Below are 15,098 nucleotides of genomic sequence, written 5' to 3'. Positions count from 1 at the left end.
AACCTCAGTGTGTCAGAAATATGGGGGGAACAGAATCCGACGGCAAAAAGAAAAACAGTTGTCAGAATCCGTTCCCCCACTCCCATTATGAGAGGTGTTGATGTAATGGCTTAAAAAATGCTGATTCTATTTTGTGTGTGGATGGAGCTTAACTTGCATCAGTGATGAAAATGTGAGTTTTCTCATGTTGATCAAGAGGGTTTCCATATGGCCTACTAGTTCCATTTATGTTTTGCCAACTGATTCTTGAATTAGTTGAATTAGTTTTGCATTCATAAATTAGTTAAAAACAAGTTATACCAGGGGGCTGTTGAATGCTTCTGAATGTTTGACGAATGTTCTAAGGTATGCAATTATTTTCCAGTAAACACACAGTTCTAGGTCTGTTGACCGCATTACAGTTCCATATTACTTCACCAAATTATTTCAAAGGTCCTTACAGCCTACAAAGACACTGACAAAGCAAACAAATATGACAAACAATAGGATAAAAATGGCAAATGTTCCATATTCTATGCCATGTACATGCTTGTGTCCTCCAAAATGATGACAAACGTAATATAGCAGACATATACATTTCAAATGTAGTCTTTCTCTTCAGAAGAAACGGTCCAAAATATGAATTACTCATTCTGTAGAGAATTTTTGTCAAATCGAATGCTCCTCCCCTTAATATCGCCTGTAGGCAAACAATCCTGATCAGACATGAGAAGTGTTTTCCTAATGTTATTTATTATTGTTATAAAAGAGATCAACAAAAACTTATGTATCAAAAGAGAGAATTTTTTTTTTTTTTTTTGAGTGATCAAATTGGTCTCAAGTTTAAATCTCAGCAGAATTCTTATAGCATAATCTAAATAAACCAAGTAAAACTGCAACTGTATATCAGTAGATATGTATCAGTAACCAATAAGCATTTTATTTTGTGATTATTTTGTGAACATATCACCATTATGTGATGATTGTGTTGATTCATCTTCAGAACAGAAGGCTTCCAGACAAACTTCAGTGTTAATGTTAATAGCTAAATGATTTTCAATAATGATTAAAAAAAAAAAAAACATAATTATACAATTAAAAGTTAAAACCTGTCTCAGCTTAAAAAAGGTTTTGTTGTGCTAAATTTTAAATATTTTTTTTGGTCAGTTGTATAAATAATATAGTTTGTTGGAGTATATGTAGCTCAGTAATGAAACTCTAGATGGCGCAGGCTTATAGGTCTTTTACACAAGCCTGCTAGCAACCACATCACATGGCACAAGCTGATTGGCCTCTGCTGATTCTGCAGCCAGTGAGATTGCTTGCTCAACATTTAATTGGTCAGGTTCAGTGTTTGCTGTTCCTCTGAAACTCTCCACCTCCCCTAACTCCACCTGTCTTGATCTGCTACAGGATTTATACGTCTATTCACGCAGCAGCATATTTTACATGCTCGCATCAGCATTCTGTAATGAAATTGGCGGTAGCAAGTCCATACTTGTTTTGCAGCAGAGCGTGTAGCAGATCTATAATTATAGAGTGGGAAATCAATAAACCTAAAAACTTGTAATGATTTCTTTTTTATTTTGGTATGTTTTTAGTTAATGAAATATATGAAGATTGTTAAAATACATTCACAAATCTTAATCTGTTTAATAATTACAAAGACAGCAGTGTATTTACATAGACTTATTAGGTTGCATTTCACAGAGTATCATACAAAAGAACATGTAATTAACATATTCAGACAAATAAAGGAAATAATATAAAGTGAACAGTGAATAATTCCTTGGGGTTGTAGTCCAGACTTTATCGCCATGATGTCTCTCTTGATGACAGGACTGCAACACACACACACACACACAAAATGGAATGAGGTTCTGGGCTTCATGGAGGATGATTGGAAAATATGTTTTTAAATACAACTGGTGAAGATAATGTTTCATATCGCAGATACAGGGAAGATTACATAAAGAAAGAAGGGTGTGAAAAATGTAAACAAAGAAAAAGACAAAAGCAGCAGCATAAAACTTCAAAATCAAACATCAAAATGCTCCATTTACAGTCAGACCTTGAGTCTGTTCCAGCATCCAGTTCATAGAAAGACGTGAAATAAATAACTACTTGATTTCTTTCTACATAACACACTTGGTCCAGGCAGGAAACACGGAGCAAAGCACACTGATAGCTCATGATTCATGTGAACCTACATGAAAGAACCCCAAGGCAATGCAGGTTTCAGCAAAATGAGAAAGTGACCTTTTTTTTTTTCCTTTTTTTTTTTTTTAGTAGTAGTAGCTTGACGCAGCAAGACAGAGGCTTGCTATCTGATTATAGGAAACCACAGAAGACAAAGTGAACATGCAGTTTTTGTGTTCTTGCTCAAAAAAGAACATAATTAAAAATATAAATGTCCGCAATCTGTCTTTTTGGCCGTACACTTGAATTGTCTAATCAGAAAAATGCCCATTACAGTGCGTTTGACAATACACAGAGCCACCAGAGAGAAGAGGAGTTGTGCAGTGAAACGAATAGGCGTTCTGAGAAGCAGGAAGAGGTAGAGGTGGACAAGCAGAAGACTTAAGCCAGCAGAGGGCAGCGGTGTGCAAGCTGTGTGTCACACATACACACCCTCAGGATGAAGGCTGGAGACAAGCGGATTCTGGAGGCTACGTGGATTCCCTAGGATTTGCTTGGCAGTGGTGCGAGGGTTAAACTCCAAGATGGAGGAATTTGAATCTGTCATAAACACAGTGTCAGTTATTTGGTTATGTATAGTTAGTTTTCTTCTGAAACCACCAGATTAATTTGGAAGACATATTAACATACTACCATGTATAGCAGAAAAGACCCAACTAGTGGCTTATGAAGAGTGCTTGTAATTTTACACACCTTCATCACTTTGTCCATCAGGCTTGAGGAGAGCAAAATCGATCTCTTCGGTTTGCTGATTGGATTGTGCTGGAGTGACTCCTGTTTGCAGGATAAATTGCTGTAGGTTACACTGGCGTAGCTCCTTGTTCAGATCATCCATTTCCTTGGTTTTAGCCTACGGGGAACATAAGAGAGGATTTAGTGTTGGGTTGGAGGGAAAAAGTTGAAGCAGTGACTTTCAAACATCAATGATCCTTTATCACACATAGTTCTCTTTTCTTGAAATGAAAGGCCCACACAGACTTAACTTCTACAATGAGGTCTAATGGCCAAGCAATGTGATTGAAATGTCATTTTTCATTCCTTACTACGATCAGAAATAATTGTTAGATAAAGCCACAAACTCGCTTTTTTTTATTTCAACCATCCAAGGTGTGACCAGTATTGTTGGTAATAACAACAACCTGTAGGACGAATTAATATAGCACTGCCCTTGCAGAAGGGAGTGAGACAACATATTAAGTAGTGTGTATGCAGCCCTGAGGTTCAGTTAGTCATGATGAGAACACACAACATGCTTTTGTGCTATTTAATGTTCCGCTGTGAGGCAACAACTAGTACAAAGAGGTTTTATGTAAGGGATGTTGTACAGTCAGCAAGTCATTACCATTAACTAAACCCCCGACAAGGTGTTTAGGACCCCCATATATACGTGAACATGAAATGCTGAGTTGAAATTACTTTATAATCCTACCTGTACATGATCTTAAAAAGCTTCCACTAATAAAAATGTACAAAATAATCAGGCTAGCAACAGAACATTACAGTAATATTAACACTTTGGTCCACTGACGTCATTTTCACTACAATCAATAAATGAGATGAAACAAGAGAGGCCGGGTCAGGTGTGATACGAGAGACATGAGTGTTGTGCAAATATAGACCGTAGTCAGATTAGACGCCATATTGAATTTAACACGGATGAAAATGAGGCTGTGAGGGTTAGACTTACAGTCTTTACAATGGCAAGCACTGCATAAAGTTCCTAGATCAAGTCATTTTCACAACTCATAAGTTAACTATCAATAATGTTTTAAAGAGTTTTTGTCTACTGAAAGGTTTTTTTGGAAAGATGTTTTGTCATGTGAACAATCAGGTTAAACAACAGTAAAATCCACTGAACGCACTTTACTTCTATCCCACACTGCTTTGTTCTCATTCTTGACGAAACTTAAATATGGCACTACCCTGATTAAGGTCTTTACAGTGTTACAGAATATCAGACCACTAAATGCCAAGACTGACCAATCAGGATCAAGTATTCCAGTATTTGCATACTGTCTGAGTAGGTACTACATTTAATGAAAAACAGTCACTTCTGTAACTGTATACTGTAAACGTATGTTCTATGTAGTATAAATGTGTGCAGTATGAATGAAATCTGGGCATACTATATATCTGCTATGTTGGCTTTGTCATGTGACCTACGGCATCAATTGAATAGCTACACTCACATTCACAGCTCCTCACCCGTGGCTTCATGGGATAGTAAAGTGTCCATCGAATGCACACTCCAGAATCTCTGAGGAAGTAGTAAGTCATCCGGGTAGATTTTAACTACTGTTTTTCAAATACTATAGATGGTGCAATATACACTACGCACTATGCACTCAATCGTATAGAGCATGAATTTTACAAGGTTATTTTGTCACCCAGAAACAGTCTGATAGCCCCTCCCTCTTCGCCATGTGATTAAAGCTGTGACATAAATCGGTGCATCATCTGAGTATTAGAAGTGCACTTTTACTTTTTGGTATTTTCAGTCTGAACCCACTAATCGCACTATTTATACTACAAAATGGTATAGAATAGTGCATAAGTACATGAATTGGAACACATCTTTTGTCTTTGGACATACTACTCTTTTCCCGCACTGTTTTTCACATTCTATATATTAGGGAAGTATGCATATCTGGATGCATTTTAAGTGTTTTACACATGAAAATAAATAAATAAATAAATGAGTATTAGAAACGTAACCTCTAATGGGACAGATAATATGACAAGTGTGTAGCATTATGGGTGATTAAAACAGAAATGCACACCTGCAGTTGTTCATCTGCCAGCCTTAACACCTTTTCTGTCTCTTCAACTGATGCCTGCAGTTCAGCCCCCTGACGCTGATGGTTGTCCAGTTGTTCTTTCACTATGAGTACAGATTCTTCAACACTGGGTCTGGCTTGAAGCATACCGTTTCTCTTGCTTTCAATAAGCAGCTGAATATCTCGCTCTAGCAGCTCAGATTGGCTGTCTGTGTCATGCAGCCTTTGACTGTGTTTGTCTAGGGATAAATGGAGTTCATTTTTTTTCCGTAGCATGTCCTTTTCTATTTGAACTTCAGACTGAAATTCATTTTCCCAGTACGGTGCATGAGCCATCTCATCCTCGTTCCGCCTAAAAAGACGCTGTAGGTGGTCCATTTCCTCAAGGAGGTCAGGGGAAAGGGTCGGAGGAGGAGACTGCTCCCAAACGGCCGCCTCCCTCTCTAGAGTCTCCAGCTGTACCTGCAGAGACTGTAGCTGCCCCTGTTGTCGTAGAATCTGCTGATAGAGTGTGTCTTTGGATGGACCAGCTTGGGCAAGAGACGAGGGTGGCGAAGGGGACACCCCTCGCGCTTGGGAGTCTCTGGGTGTTTTTTCAGCCTGTTTTGGACGAGTTCGGGGTGACGTGGAGGGCCCGAGATTGAAAGTAAGAGCTTTTTTTGGCTCCTTGTGTTTGAGGGGCACTGGATCTGGGTGTCTGGGTAATTGCGGGGCTCGACTTTGGTCTGAGGCTTCACTGCTCGTGGGACCGGTGCGCCGTAGGATGAATTGCACTTCATTGCCCAACTGACCCAGTTTAGCCAGGGACTCCAATGGGCGTTCATTGGCCACAAGCTGCCGTTCTTTATCCCGTAGTTTCTGGATGAGAACATACCGACCTGTTTGCCCTGAAAAAGTTCAAATGTAAATGCATTAGCTGCTCAACGAGAAAAAAAAAATGGAGAAAGAGAGAGATATTTAATAACTTACCTATAGCCTGGGCAAGAGCAATGACTACATCCTGACAAGATGTATCTTCTGATAGGCCACAAACGACACGTGGAATGCCATCCACCCATACTTTCAGCTCCATGACTGTGAGGGAGTCAAAGGAGCGTCTCTACATCACAATGCTCTGCTGAACAAATTGTGAAGAACAATTACTTACAATACTAGAGAATAACTGCACTTAAAAAACAACAAAAGTTGCTCTAAAACAGCTCTTTAGAAACAATCAAAGGCATAATTTATTTATTGTTTGTAAAGTTTAAAAATTATACATGAAACATTTATTTTTATGTTCAGACGGTAATGTAAATGCAGATATGAACCACCAGGCACTGATTTCTGTGTTGTTAAAATGCATATTAATCAAGGGAGAATGTACAGTAGAGAAATGGGTTTGGATGTGAACTGTCCTTTAATATTCTTGATATCAGGAGTCAGCTTTACCTTTTAAGTGATTTGACACATATTGTGTTAAAGGGAAAGTACTTTATGAATGAGCGTTTACGTTGTTATGTGTGAATAAAAGCCTAGTAAATGAAACATCATCCTATAAAGTAATTGTGTCCTCTTCAGAAGGTTTGGATTAAAGCCCTCGATTCATATGGATTACTTTTACAATGTCTTACATTTTGAAGTGTCAAAGTTTTGGTTGCATGGCCTTTTAGGGATAGAAATCTCTCTGGTTTAAAAAAAAATAATCTTCATTTGTGTTTCGAAGATGAACAAGGCTTATTTGTTTGGAAGAACATGGGTGATTAAATGATGACAGAATGCTAATTTTTGGGTGAACTAACCTATTAAGCAGTTTAACTTTTAGGACAATTCAACAAAAATGATCCTTTGTTTTTAAAATGACGTGGCTAAGCAGCCCAGGTCACACTTTAAACTGGGAGCTTTCCAGATTCTGTTCCTTTTTCTTTTGCATTTGTAGTTAAATGTAATAGATCAAACTAACTAAACTCAACAAAACTATAACAAGAGACATAGTCTGTGCAATAAAAGGTTTTTGTATTCGATAATGAGAAATGCTGCTTTTACAAGTCAGATAATGTATGCCATGGAATAAACCAATGAATGCCAAAATGTATTATAAACATACTGTTAGATAATGTTTAATACTACATCAAAGAGGCGTATTAAGATGCATTTGTCATGTAGCTGTAATAACATAGTTCAAAAAAGGTAGAATAGGATCAACGCTTTCAACCTGACACCACATTTCTCTAGAAGCATGCATAGTAAAATGTTTATCTAGACTGTAGGCTAAATGAACCAGGTGTACTTTTCAGAGAGCATATCTTAAAACAACTTCTGCTTTGGCATGTCAGCAATGCAAGACAACAATCCCCTTCAACCAACACATTAATGAGAAGACACATTAAAAAAACTTTTATTTATTTATTAAGAGTTCAAGGCCTTTAGACGCAACAGATCAAAGTGCTTCAATGATACCCTAGAGTATGATCTGAAAAAAAAAAAAGAATTAAAAAAATCAATCCTATTTTGAAACGCAGATGTTTCCTCTGCTCCTGCCAAATGAACAGGTTAAGACACAGGATCTCTTAATGTCTGTCCTCTGCTCTGTGAGGTGAGTTAGCATGTGTCTCATGTCCTCAACCTGCACATAACGCTCAACTCCTGAGGCAATCATTAACCAACCTTCACATTCTTGTAAACCTTGAAACTGTGCTCACATGCTCAAAGAATGTGTGTACTGTACTCACACAGTCACAACACTTCTGCCTGTCACACTAGATCATTCATTTGACAAAATGGCAATACAGGATGCAGGATGAAGTTAAAACAAATGTAGTCTGTCTTTCAGTCATGGCTCAGGTTTCGTAGCTTGTATTTTATAATGCTATATTGTAAAAGTGATGTCATGCCTTTGAATTGATTGTCACGCCTCTGTTGTAGCCTAATCATTGACTTATTTTAGCAAAATGACCTTTCCAGATTTAACCTTAATTAAACGTTAAGCTAACATGTCTGAACATTTTGTTTTTATAGGAGTCACAGCTGCTTTAACGCACTGAATTTGGTAAATTACCATAAAATTGTATTTACCATAAGATTTATTTTTCCGGTAAATGTCTGCCGGACCATATCTGCTGTTCACACACTTCTTTTGGGGATAACATTCACACATCAGCTCACATTTTCTTTATCTCCCGGCATGAGGAGAAGTGCTTTAGTTCCAAAAGTGCCCAAAGTAATGCTGCTCAACAATGCAACCAACAAACTCTCATGGCAATTTGGTGGCAATCTAATTTGTATGTTTGCGTACCATTTACTTACAGTAGCCATGAAATCAAAATTGACAGTTCAAATAAAGTCCTGTCCAACATTTTTTTTTCTTGTTCAAGAAGCAATTCACTTGGATATGCGTCACAATAGGGAAGAAAAGACTTTCGCAACTTCCCTACTGATGGTTAGGTTCACTTTGTAAAATATCGTTTTCTCATGAGATCAGGTCGTGTGCAACTGCAGAGCCGCAGTGCAGATGAATGAACAAGAAGGCAGGGTCTCGAGACCCTCTTGAGGCTCATGTGCAAGACGCTGAAAAAGCAGCAAGTGCAACAGTCCATCTAGAGCATGTTTAAATGTGTAAAACACATTCTGAACCAGCCTTTATAACTGTAAACAGCACAGAGCAATCACAACTTCTTCATCAGAACTTTATGGCCCAAAGTTGTGTGTGTGAAATCCACATAGCATGTGTCGTTGTGAAAACATTCAATTTTCTGAAAGGAGGTGTTAATTTGTACCAGTGACAGCCATGTCATTACAATACAACTAAAAAGCTGGGTGGTGCAATAATCATAATGTATAGTTCTGTTTTAATTACTGCTAAGAACAAAGGTTTTCTGATTCATCACGCATATAAACTGCCATCCTTGAGGTAAATGTAGTTCTTATTTAGAATCACAAGTTTTTCGCTAGTTCACACTTGCATATAATCAGATAGGGTATAGAATATGCATATTTTGGCGTGCTGTCCGAGGAGAAGAGGGCTCTTGATTTGGGCCAAACCTAAAGTACTCCCCCCATCCCTGGGAGGGATAGGAATAATCGAGAGTGAGGAGTTGAGTGAGGGGCGGAGAAGGGATGCTGGAAAACAGTCGTGGAACTGGGTCAAGTTGGCTCTATATATGCCTCCTCTCATGCTGATTAGATGATCTAAACGTGCTCCTTCCGAACTTTGTTAATAAAACATTAAAAAATACAACATTTTCAAAAATTCACAATTGAGGTATGATCTGTAATATATGTTGTAAAGCAAAAAGTGTAAATCTTTATGATGTTACCCACATATCTTGTTTTACTCATAAATCCAAAACAGCTATTCTAAAAATAAGATTACCAAAAAAAAACTGCTCTGTACAGGTAAAGTGGAACATGTTTTGTTAAGTAGCAAATGGTCTCACACAATGCATCAAACAGCGCATCAAGACCTCTAATTCACTAGAATAAGAAATACAAGAAAAAGTAAATAATAATAACATAATATTCAAAGTATGTTTAAAACCTATTAAAAAAAAAAAAAGTCAGCAAACATTGCATACAGCTTCCTCGCTGTCTGTAGCAGATCTGATGATGTGTGTGTAATCACATACCGTCCACCTCCGTCAGCAGACCTGCAGTAGATCCTGGTCTCTGTTGTTCTCATAAGTGTCTTTTAAACTAATCCACCATGAAGTGTGGAGACCCATGCAATCTGCCTACTTTTTGCCTAGACATTCCATTACTGAAATTTAAGACCATAAACCCTAAACCAGTATCATGAGCCAGAACATCAAAGATTCAGTAGCTCTAACTGACTCAACGAACTCATGAATGAAGTTCACCTAGTTCAATTAAAAATGAAAATTTTGTCATCATTTTCTCACCCTCAAGTTGTTCCAAACTTGTATGAATTTCTTTCTTCTGCTGAACACAAAAGAAGATATTTTGAAGAATGTTGGTAACCGAACAGTTGATGGGCCGGCCCAATTGACTTCCATATTTTATACTATGGAAGCCGATGGGGCCTTGGGCCTGTTTGGTTGCCCATATTCTTCAAAATATCATCTTTTGAGTTTGTCAGAGGAAAGATATTAACATTTTGGGTTAACTTTTTGGGTGAACTTGAATCTTTAAGACTCTAACTACCTTTAAAACAAGCTGGTAGTTAGTTAAATTACTAACATCAATTTCACAATGTTTCCTCTACAGGTAAGTCAGAATCGTCAATTGTTTGTATATGGTGTCTTTGAAGGTGTGAAGCTCAAATATGCTTGGGAAAACCATCCCTTTTCTCATGTTTCCCTGTCAACATGGGTTTTGAAGAGCACCAAGGAGGGCACACGCTACCAGAAACATATGGCAAACTAGAAATACAGGTTTCAGGCTCTTTCTTCCGTCTGATTATGACAGATGAGATTGTGGTCATATGACCTCTGCATGTCTGACAGCTGAATGACCAATAGGGAACTCTCTGTTTTTGAAACATCATCTGTATGAAGGTAATATGATGCCATAAAGAATCGCATGCGCAGGGTAATTTTTTGTGAAAGTGTACATAAGATTGCAAGCGTAAATAAAATTTGCGTGTGCAAAAGAAGATTGTAAAGGTGTAAATCGCCTTTCAAGTATAAGAAAAAAAATATGTGCAGCATTTTACTGTTATTAGTAAGTGTAATGCATGTATTGTGAAACTGCAGCTTCATGCTAACGCAAAATAAATATGATTTGTATTCTTCTGACTTAAATAACTGAACTGAAAAAATAAACTTGCAAATGTCTAAATGACTTGTGTACATGAGGCAAAAAGTTTCCGTAATAACCTCGATTTGTACAGTTGCTTCTTACTTTTTACCTGCACTTACAGTTTTGGCACTCACTGAGTTTTGCAAGAGTGAAGAGGAGGGCGGGTCCACCTTCATCACCTCAATTTACTCTTATCTGATTGGTTCAATAAACACGCCAGTCGCCAGAACACATCTTTAACTTCATTTGGCTCAGCATCGTTCTCGTATTGTACTTTTAATGCACACATACATGGTACATAAATAAATAAATCATGATTGCTTAATAAGCTGTGCACCATTAGGTTGACTATATGAGTCAGAAGAATATAGACAGATCATATTTATTTTGCGTAAGCATGAAGCTGCAGTTTCACAATACATGCATTACACTACGAATAACAGTAAAATGCTGCAATTTTACAGTTTTTTAAATTTGACAATTTTTGTTCTTTCTTACACTTGAAATGTGATTTACATCTTTACAAATCTTTTCTAGCACACGGAAATTTTATTTACGCTTCCAATCTTATGTACACTTTCACAAATCTTACCCTGCGCATGCGATTCTTGATTCTTTATGGCATCATATTACCTTCATACATCTGATAGTTCACCTCCACTAAATGAGACTGTATGTTGATGGCATTCTCACTCAGTGAACAATGAGAACCAAGAAAAATGTTTACACTGTCTGAATTCCATTTGTTATGTGAACCAGCCATAAGCAGGCTCAGGGATGAGTCTCACAGGCATTAGGTTTCTTGTGTTAAAGGGGTGAAACTGGCCTGCTTACGTAGGCAGCATATCTAAACCTTCCCCATTGTGTGCAAAAGGAGTGTACTCCCTCCCTCTCATGTGAGTTCATTGACGACTGCAAGTAAATAGTGTCTCCAAACAATGTATGATTCCTTTGGTATGCAGCATTACAGGTGCATCAACCTCACTTTTCCTGCTAAAGAATTCCAGACTAATTTTATGTAGAAAAGAAGTATTCTTAACAGAACTCTCTGGTTAAAAAAAGGAAACCGTAGTAAGAGGTTAAAGTAAAAATCTGTGGGAGATGTGCATTATCTATTTCAGCTCATCTACTTCAATGTTTCCCAACCTTTTTTGTCTTTATTAGTCCCCCATTGTAAAAAATGACATGATAAGTTAAGCAATTTGCAATTTTTAAGTCAGTTTAATGTAATTTAAGTTGAAATTACTTATACAGCCAAGTTGATTGTACTGATTGTCTCATCAATAAAGCACCTCCAAACCAAAAGTGTGTTCCTTTTAGTGTTATCATTAAAACACACACATTGTTTTTTGAATGCATTGTTTGTGATTAGTCAATAGACTGTTTTTATTTGATTGTGTTGAAAATCTCTGATTTACTGGCATTTCCACAAAGAATAACCACAAAGTCACTTTAGGTTGGGAGTAGTCCTCTCTTTCAAACCATCCTCAGAGCGAGACAACCTCTATTCTAAATTTACGACATGATTCGTAGCCTTGAGCTGCAGGAACATAAATCAGATAGACTGCTCTTTCTTTTTTTCACACACTGATTTCAACACTAATGCTTTTCAAACTTGTTTCAAGATCCATAATTTCAACTGCATCAATCGGAATGCACTGGTCTCGCCTGCAAGTTGGTCAGTTTAATGAAATCAACCATTTTCCCTCACAAAGTTTGCAAACAGCAGTAGATGTGACTTTGCTGTTTGCTTTGCATATCCAAATATAGTGACATAATTTTGTCAGGTGATTGGAATGCAGCAGAATTTAAATGGAAATGTATGTAATCAGATATTTCCTTAAATGTTTTGAGGACAGAATGTGGAGAAGAATCTACTCATGTAGATGTTGAATGAAGTAATTGATCTCCAAATTAATAAATTCATCAAAACATCAAGGTAAACTAGTTGTGGCCCTGTTTGTAGAGCACATGAAATAAGCATATTGCAAAGGTAAATGATAGATCCTGTCGAAAAAAGTATCAAAAAGGAGAACTGATTGTTTTTAATCTGGATGGCTGATTGGCAACTTTGCAAATTGATCTTACTTTATGAAATTGAACTTCAAATATTCAAAAAGTCCATAAAAAGATACATTATGGGCTTGCTTTGTAATTTTTTTATGTTACATTTTCAAGGAACAGTTAATCAACAGAAGAACTTCATCGAAGAAATATCATCAGATACAGCACAATACCCAGATGGTTAAACAAACAGATCCTTATCGAATAACAAATACAAACTCTACAGAGTGACATGATGACAGAATGAACCAACGGGCCTTGACACAGCAGTTTCCACTGAGAAAAGCACAACTCATTTTGGACAATCCACACAAGTGAAATACATTATATGCATTAGCCATGGACAATACAGAGCTAAACCATTCTAACTAATTACCCTCAGGCATTTTTTCCCTTTTCATCAATAAAAACCTTTTTTTTTTTTTTACAAAACCTGGTGACCTCATTACGTTTTTCAGGTAACAGACTGCTTCCAAACAGAACAAGTTTACCCATTCTCTGTCCCAGTTGTCTGTAAATTATTTTCATTTCCTTGTTACTGATTAAAATCAATGACATAATCCAAAAACTATTTCGGCAACTTATTCCTTGTTTGAACCACTTTCCTTTCCAGGCAGGATGGTAACACCTGTGTACATTTTAGCACATTTTTTGTCAAGTCTGTAGACTAACTAGACAAACCTGCTGGTCAGAGGAAAAGCTAAATTTACCTTAGAGTTGAAAGCTTGCTTCTGTGTGTCCCCCTTCCTGGTCACCATGATGAATAAATTTCAAAAAGTACCGTCATACGTGTCTAATGTAAAATCAAAGAGTTAACCTGTAACGCAGATGTAAGAGTCCAACAGGTGTTGTTTTTCCTGTATCTATAGGAGCAGGATTAATGGCGCACTACTCGTTTCTCCTCTTGAAAGTGACTCGCTCTTTCCGCTCTCTCCAATGCTAACACATACCACAGCCTTCCCACGCTCCTCCCCCTCCACAGGTAACAGAGCTCTCATTATCTCTCTCTGTATTTCTCTGCCCTTCTTCTCATTCTCCCAGTCTTAGCACGGTTTGTAAAACGGGCAGTGTGCACTTGGTATTACTTTATTATATATATTTTTCTGTTGCCTGTCATTGTATTTATGTGACATAATTGTGGTCATTGTGTTCCTGTAAAGATTTAATGATTTGGCTTCCTCTATAAACTGAATAACTTCCTCCTTATAACTTACCAGATGATACCTACCTGTAAGAAACTGTAAATGTTGTAACAATAGGACGGTGTGGGAAGTTAGCAGGCCATTGCTATGAGGTATATAAGTTGTTTAGAGTGTTTTTTGTGCATTGTTTATGTAGTTGGTAAAATGTGAATGTTACTAGGGTGTTTTGGATTGTATCTTAAGCTGAATATTTCCCCACCTTTTCATTTTAAAGTGCAACTTCCAGTGTCTTGCTATTTGGTTTCTAAGGTCTTCTAAGTGTTTTGTAACATGTTGCTGTAAGGTTGATAAGGTGTGTTGAGTGGTTGCTAGGCAATTGCTTACCAGCCCAAGTCAAAAAGCCCAACCCCGTAGTATCTTTTTAATAATCTGAAATGGATCAGACACCTAAATGTAAACCTCAGCTGTGCTGCTATATATTTTTGTGGAAACCATTTTGGCCAATTTAATGCATCCTTACTAAATAAAAGTATTATTATAAAATTTTTTTTTTTTTTTTAATTCTACAGACCCCAAACTTTTGAACAGTATAACTGATGCAGAAAAAGTTTAAATCCCAAATCTATAATCCTAAGCATGAGTGAAAAGACGATGTTTTAAACACTTGTCGCGCTACATGACCATTAAAGGGTTAGTTCACCCAAAAATGAAAATACTCGCCCTCATGTCGTTCATCTCCAGAACACAAATGAAGATATTTTTAATGAAATCTGCAAGCTTTCTGTCCCGCCACTGACAGCCTATGCAACTACCACTTTCAAGCCTCAGAAAGGTGGTAAAGACATCATTAAAGTAACCCATGTGACTCCAGTGGTTTAACCCCAATTTTATAAAGCGACATGAGTGCTTCATAAAATGTTCCCATACCTGCTAGGAAAAAGCCCAGCAAGCTCAAACCTGGCTGTCATAAATGTGAGGTAAAGTCGCGACAAAACAGCATCCAGTGGGACAGCACCACGTCACCACGTATCACACACATGACCAGCGTCGCCCAATAGTGAGCCTACATGGTGACGTGCAACACAGACGCGCTACGCTTAAACACTACGTGAAAAGACTCGAGGCCCAGAGAGAAGGAAATGAATAGTGGAATAAAGTCGTTATTTTTGTTTGTTTTTGCGCACAAAAAGTATTCTCGTCG

The 15,098-nt window shown here is 37.4% G+C and overlaps 1 protein-coding gene across 2 annotated transcripts; it reads right to left on the bottom strand.

The window, feature by feature from the left end:
* Positions 1-1,567: 1,567 nt before the first annotated feature.
* rassf7b (Ras association domain family member 7b) lies at positions 1,568-13,672 on the bottom strand. 2 transcript variants are annotated; one of them, XM_084403697.1, is made up of 6 exons: positions 13,466-13,672; positions 5,925-6,072; positions 4,959-5,842; positions 2,872-3,028; positions 2,611-2,718; positions 1,568-1,820 (listed from the first exon to the last, which is right to left on the bottom strand). In XM_084403697.1, the coding sequence occupies exons 2-6, from the start codon at positions 6,025-6,027 to the stop codon at positions 1,789-1,791; spliced, it is 1,284 nt and encodes a 427-aa protein (XP_084259823.1). In that variant the 5' UTR covers positions 6,028-6,072; positions 13,466-13,672; the 3' UTR covers positions 1,568-1,788. The 2 variants fall into 2 exon arrangements, with proteins under 2 accessions (XP_084259823.1, XP_084259822.1); XM_084403696.1 differs by having other exon boundaries at positions 5,925-6,069.
* Between the last annotated feature and the right edge of the window lie 1,426 nt (positions 13,673-15,098).

The sequence above is a fragment of the Rutilus rutilus genome (genome assembly GCF_951802725.1).
Source record: "Rutilus rutilus genome assembly, chromosome: 3".
In the NCBI taxonomy this organism is placed as follows: domain Eukaryota; kingdom Metazoa; phylum Chordata; class Actinopteri; order Cypriniformes; family Leuciscidae; genus Rutilus; species Rutilus rutilus.
This window is presented reverse-complemented; position numbering and strand designations above follow the sequence as displayed.

What these genes read in the sequence shown, in the direction of transcription:
- rassf7b (XM_084403697.1), bottom strand. Translation starts at nt 6,027, where the DNA reads ATGGAGCTGAAAGTATGGGTGGATGGCATTCCACGTGTCGTTTGTGGC. An exon ending in TGCTCTTGCCCAGGCTATAG is followed by an intron (nt 5,843 to 5,924) that starts GTAAGTTATTAA and finishes GAACTTTTTCAG; the next exon opens with GGCAAACAGGTCGGTATGTT. An exon ending in TGGCAGATGAACAACTGCAG is followed by an intron (nt 3,029 to 4,958) that starts GTGTGCATTTCT and finishes TGTTCCCCGTAG; the next exon opens with GCTAAAACCAAGGAAATGGA.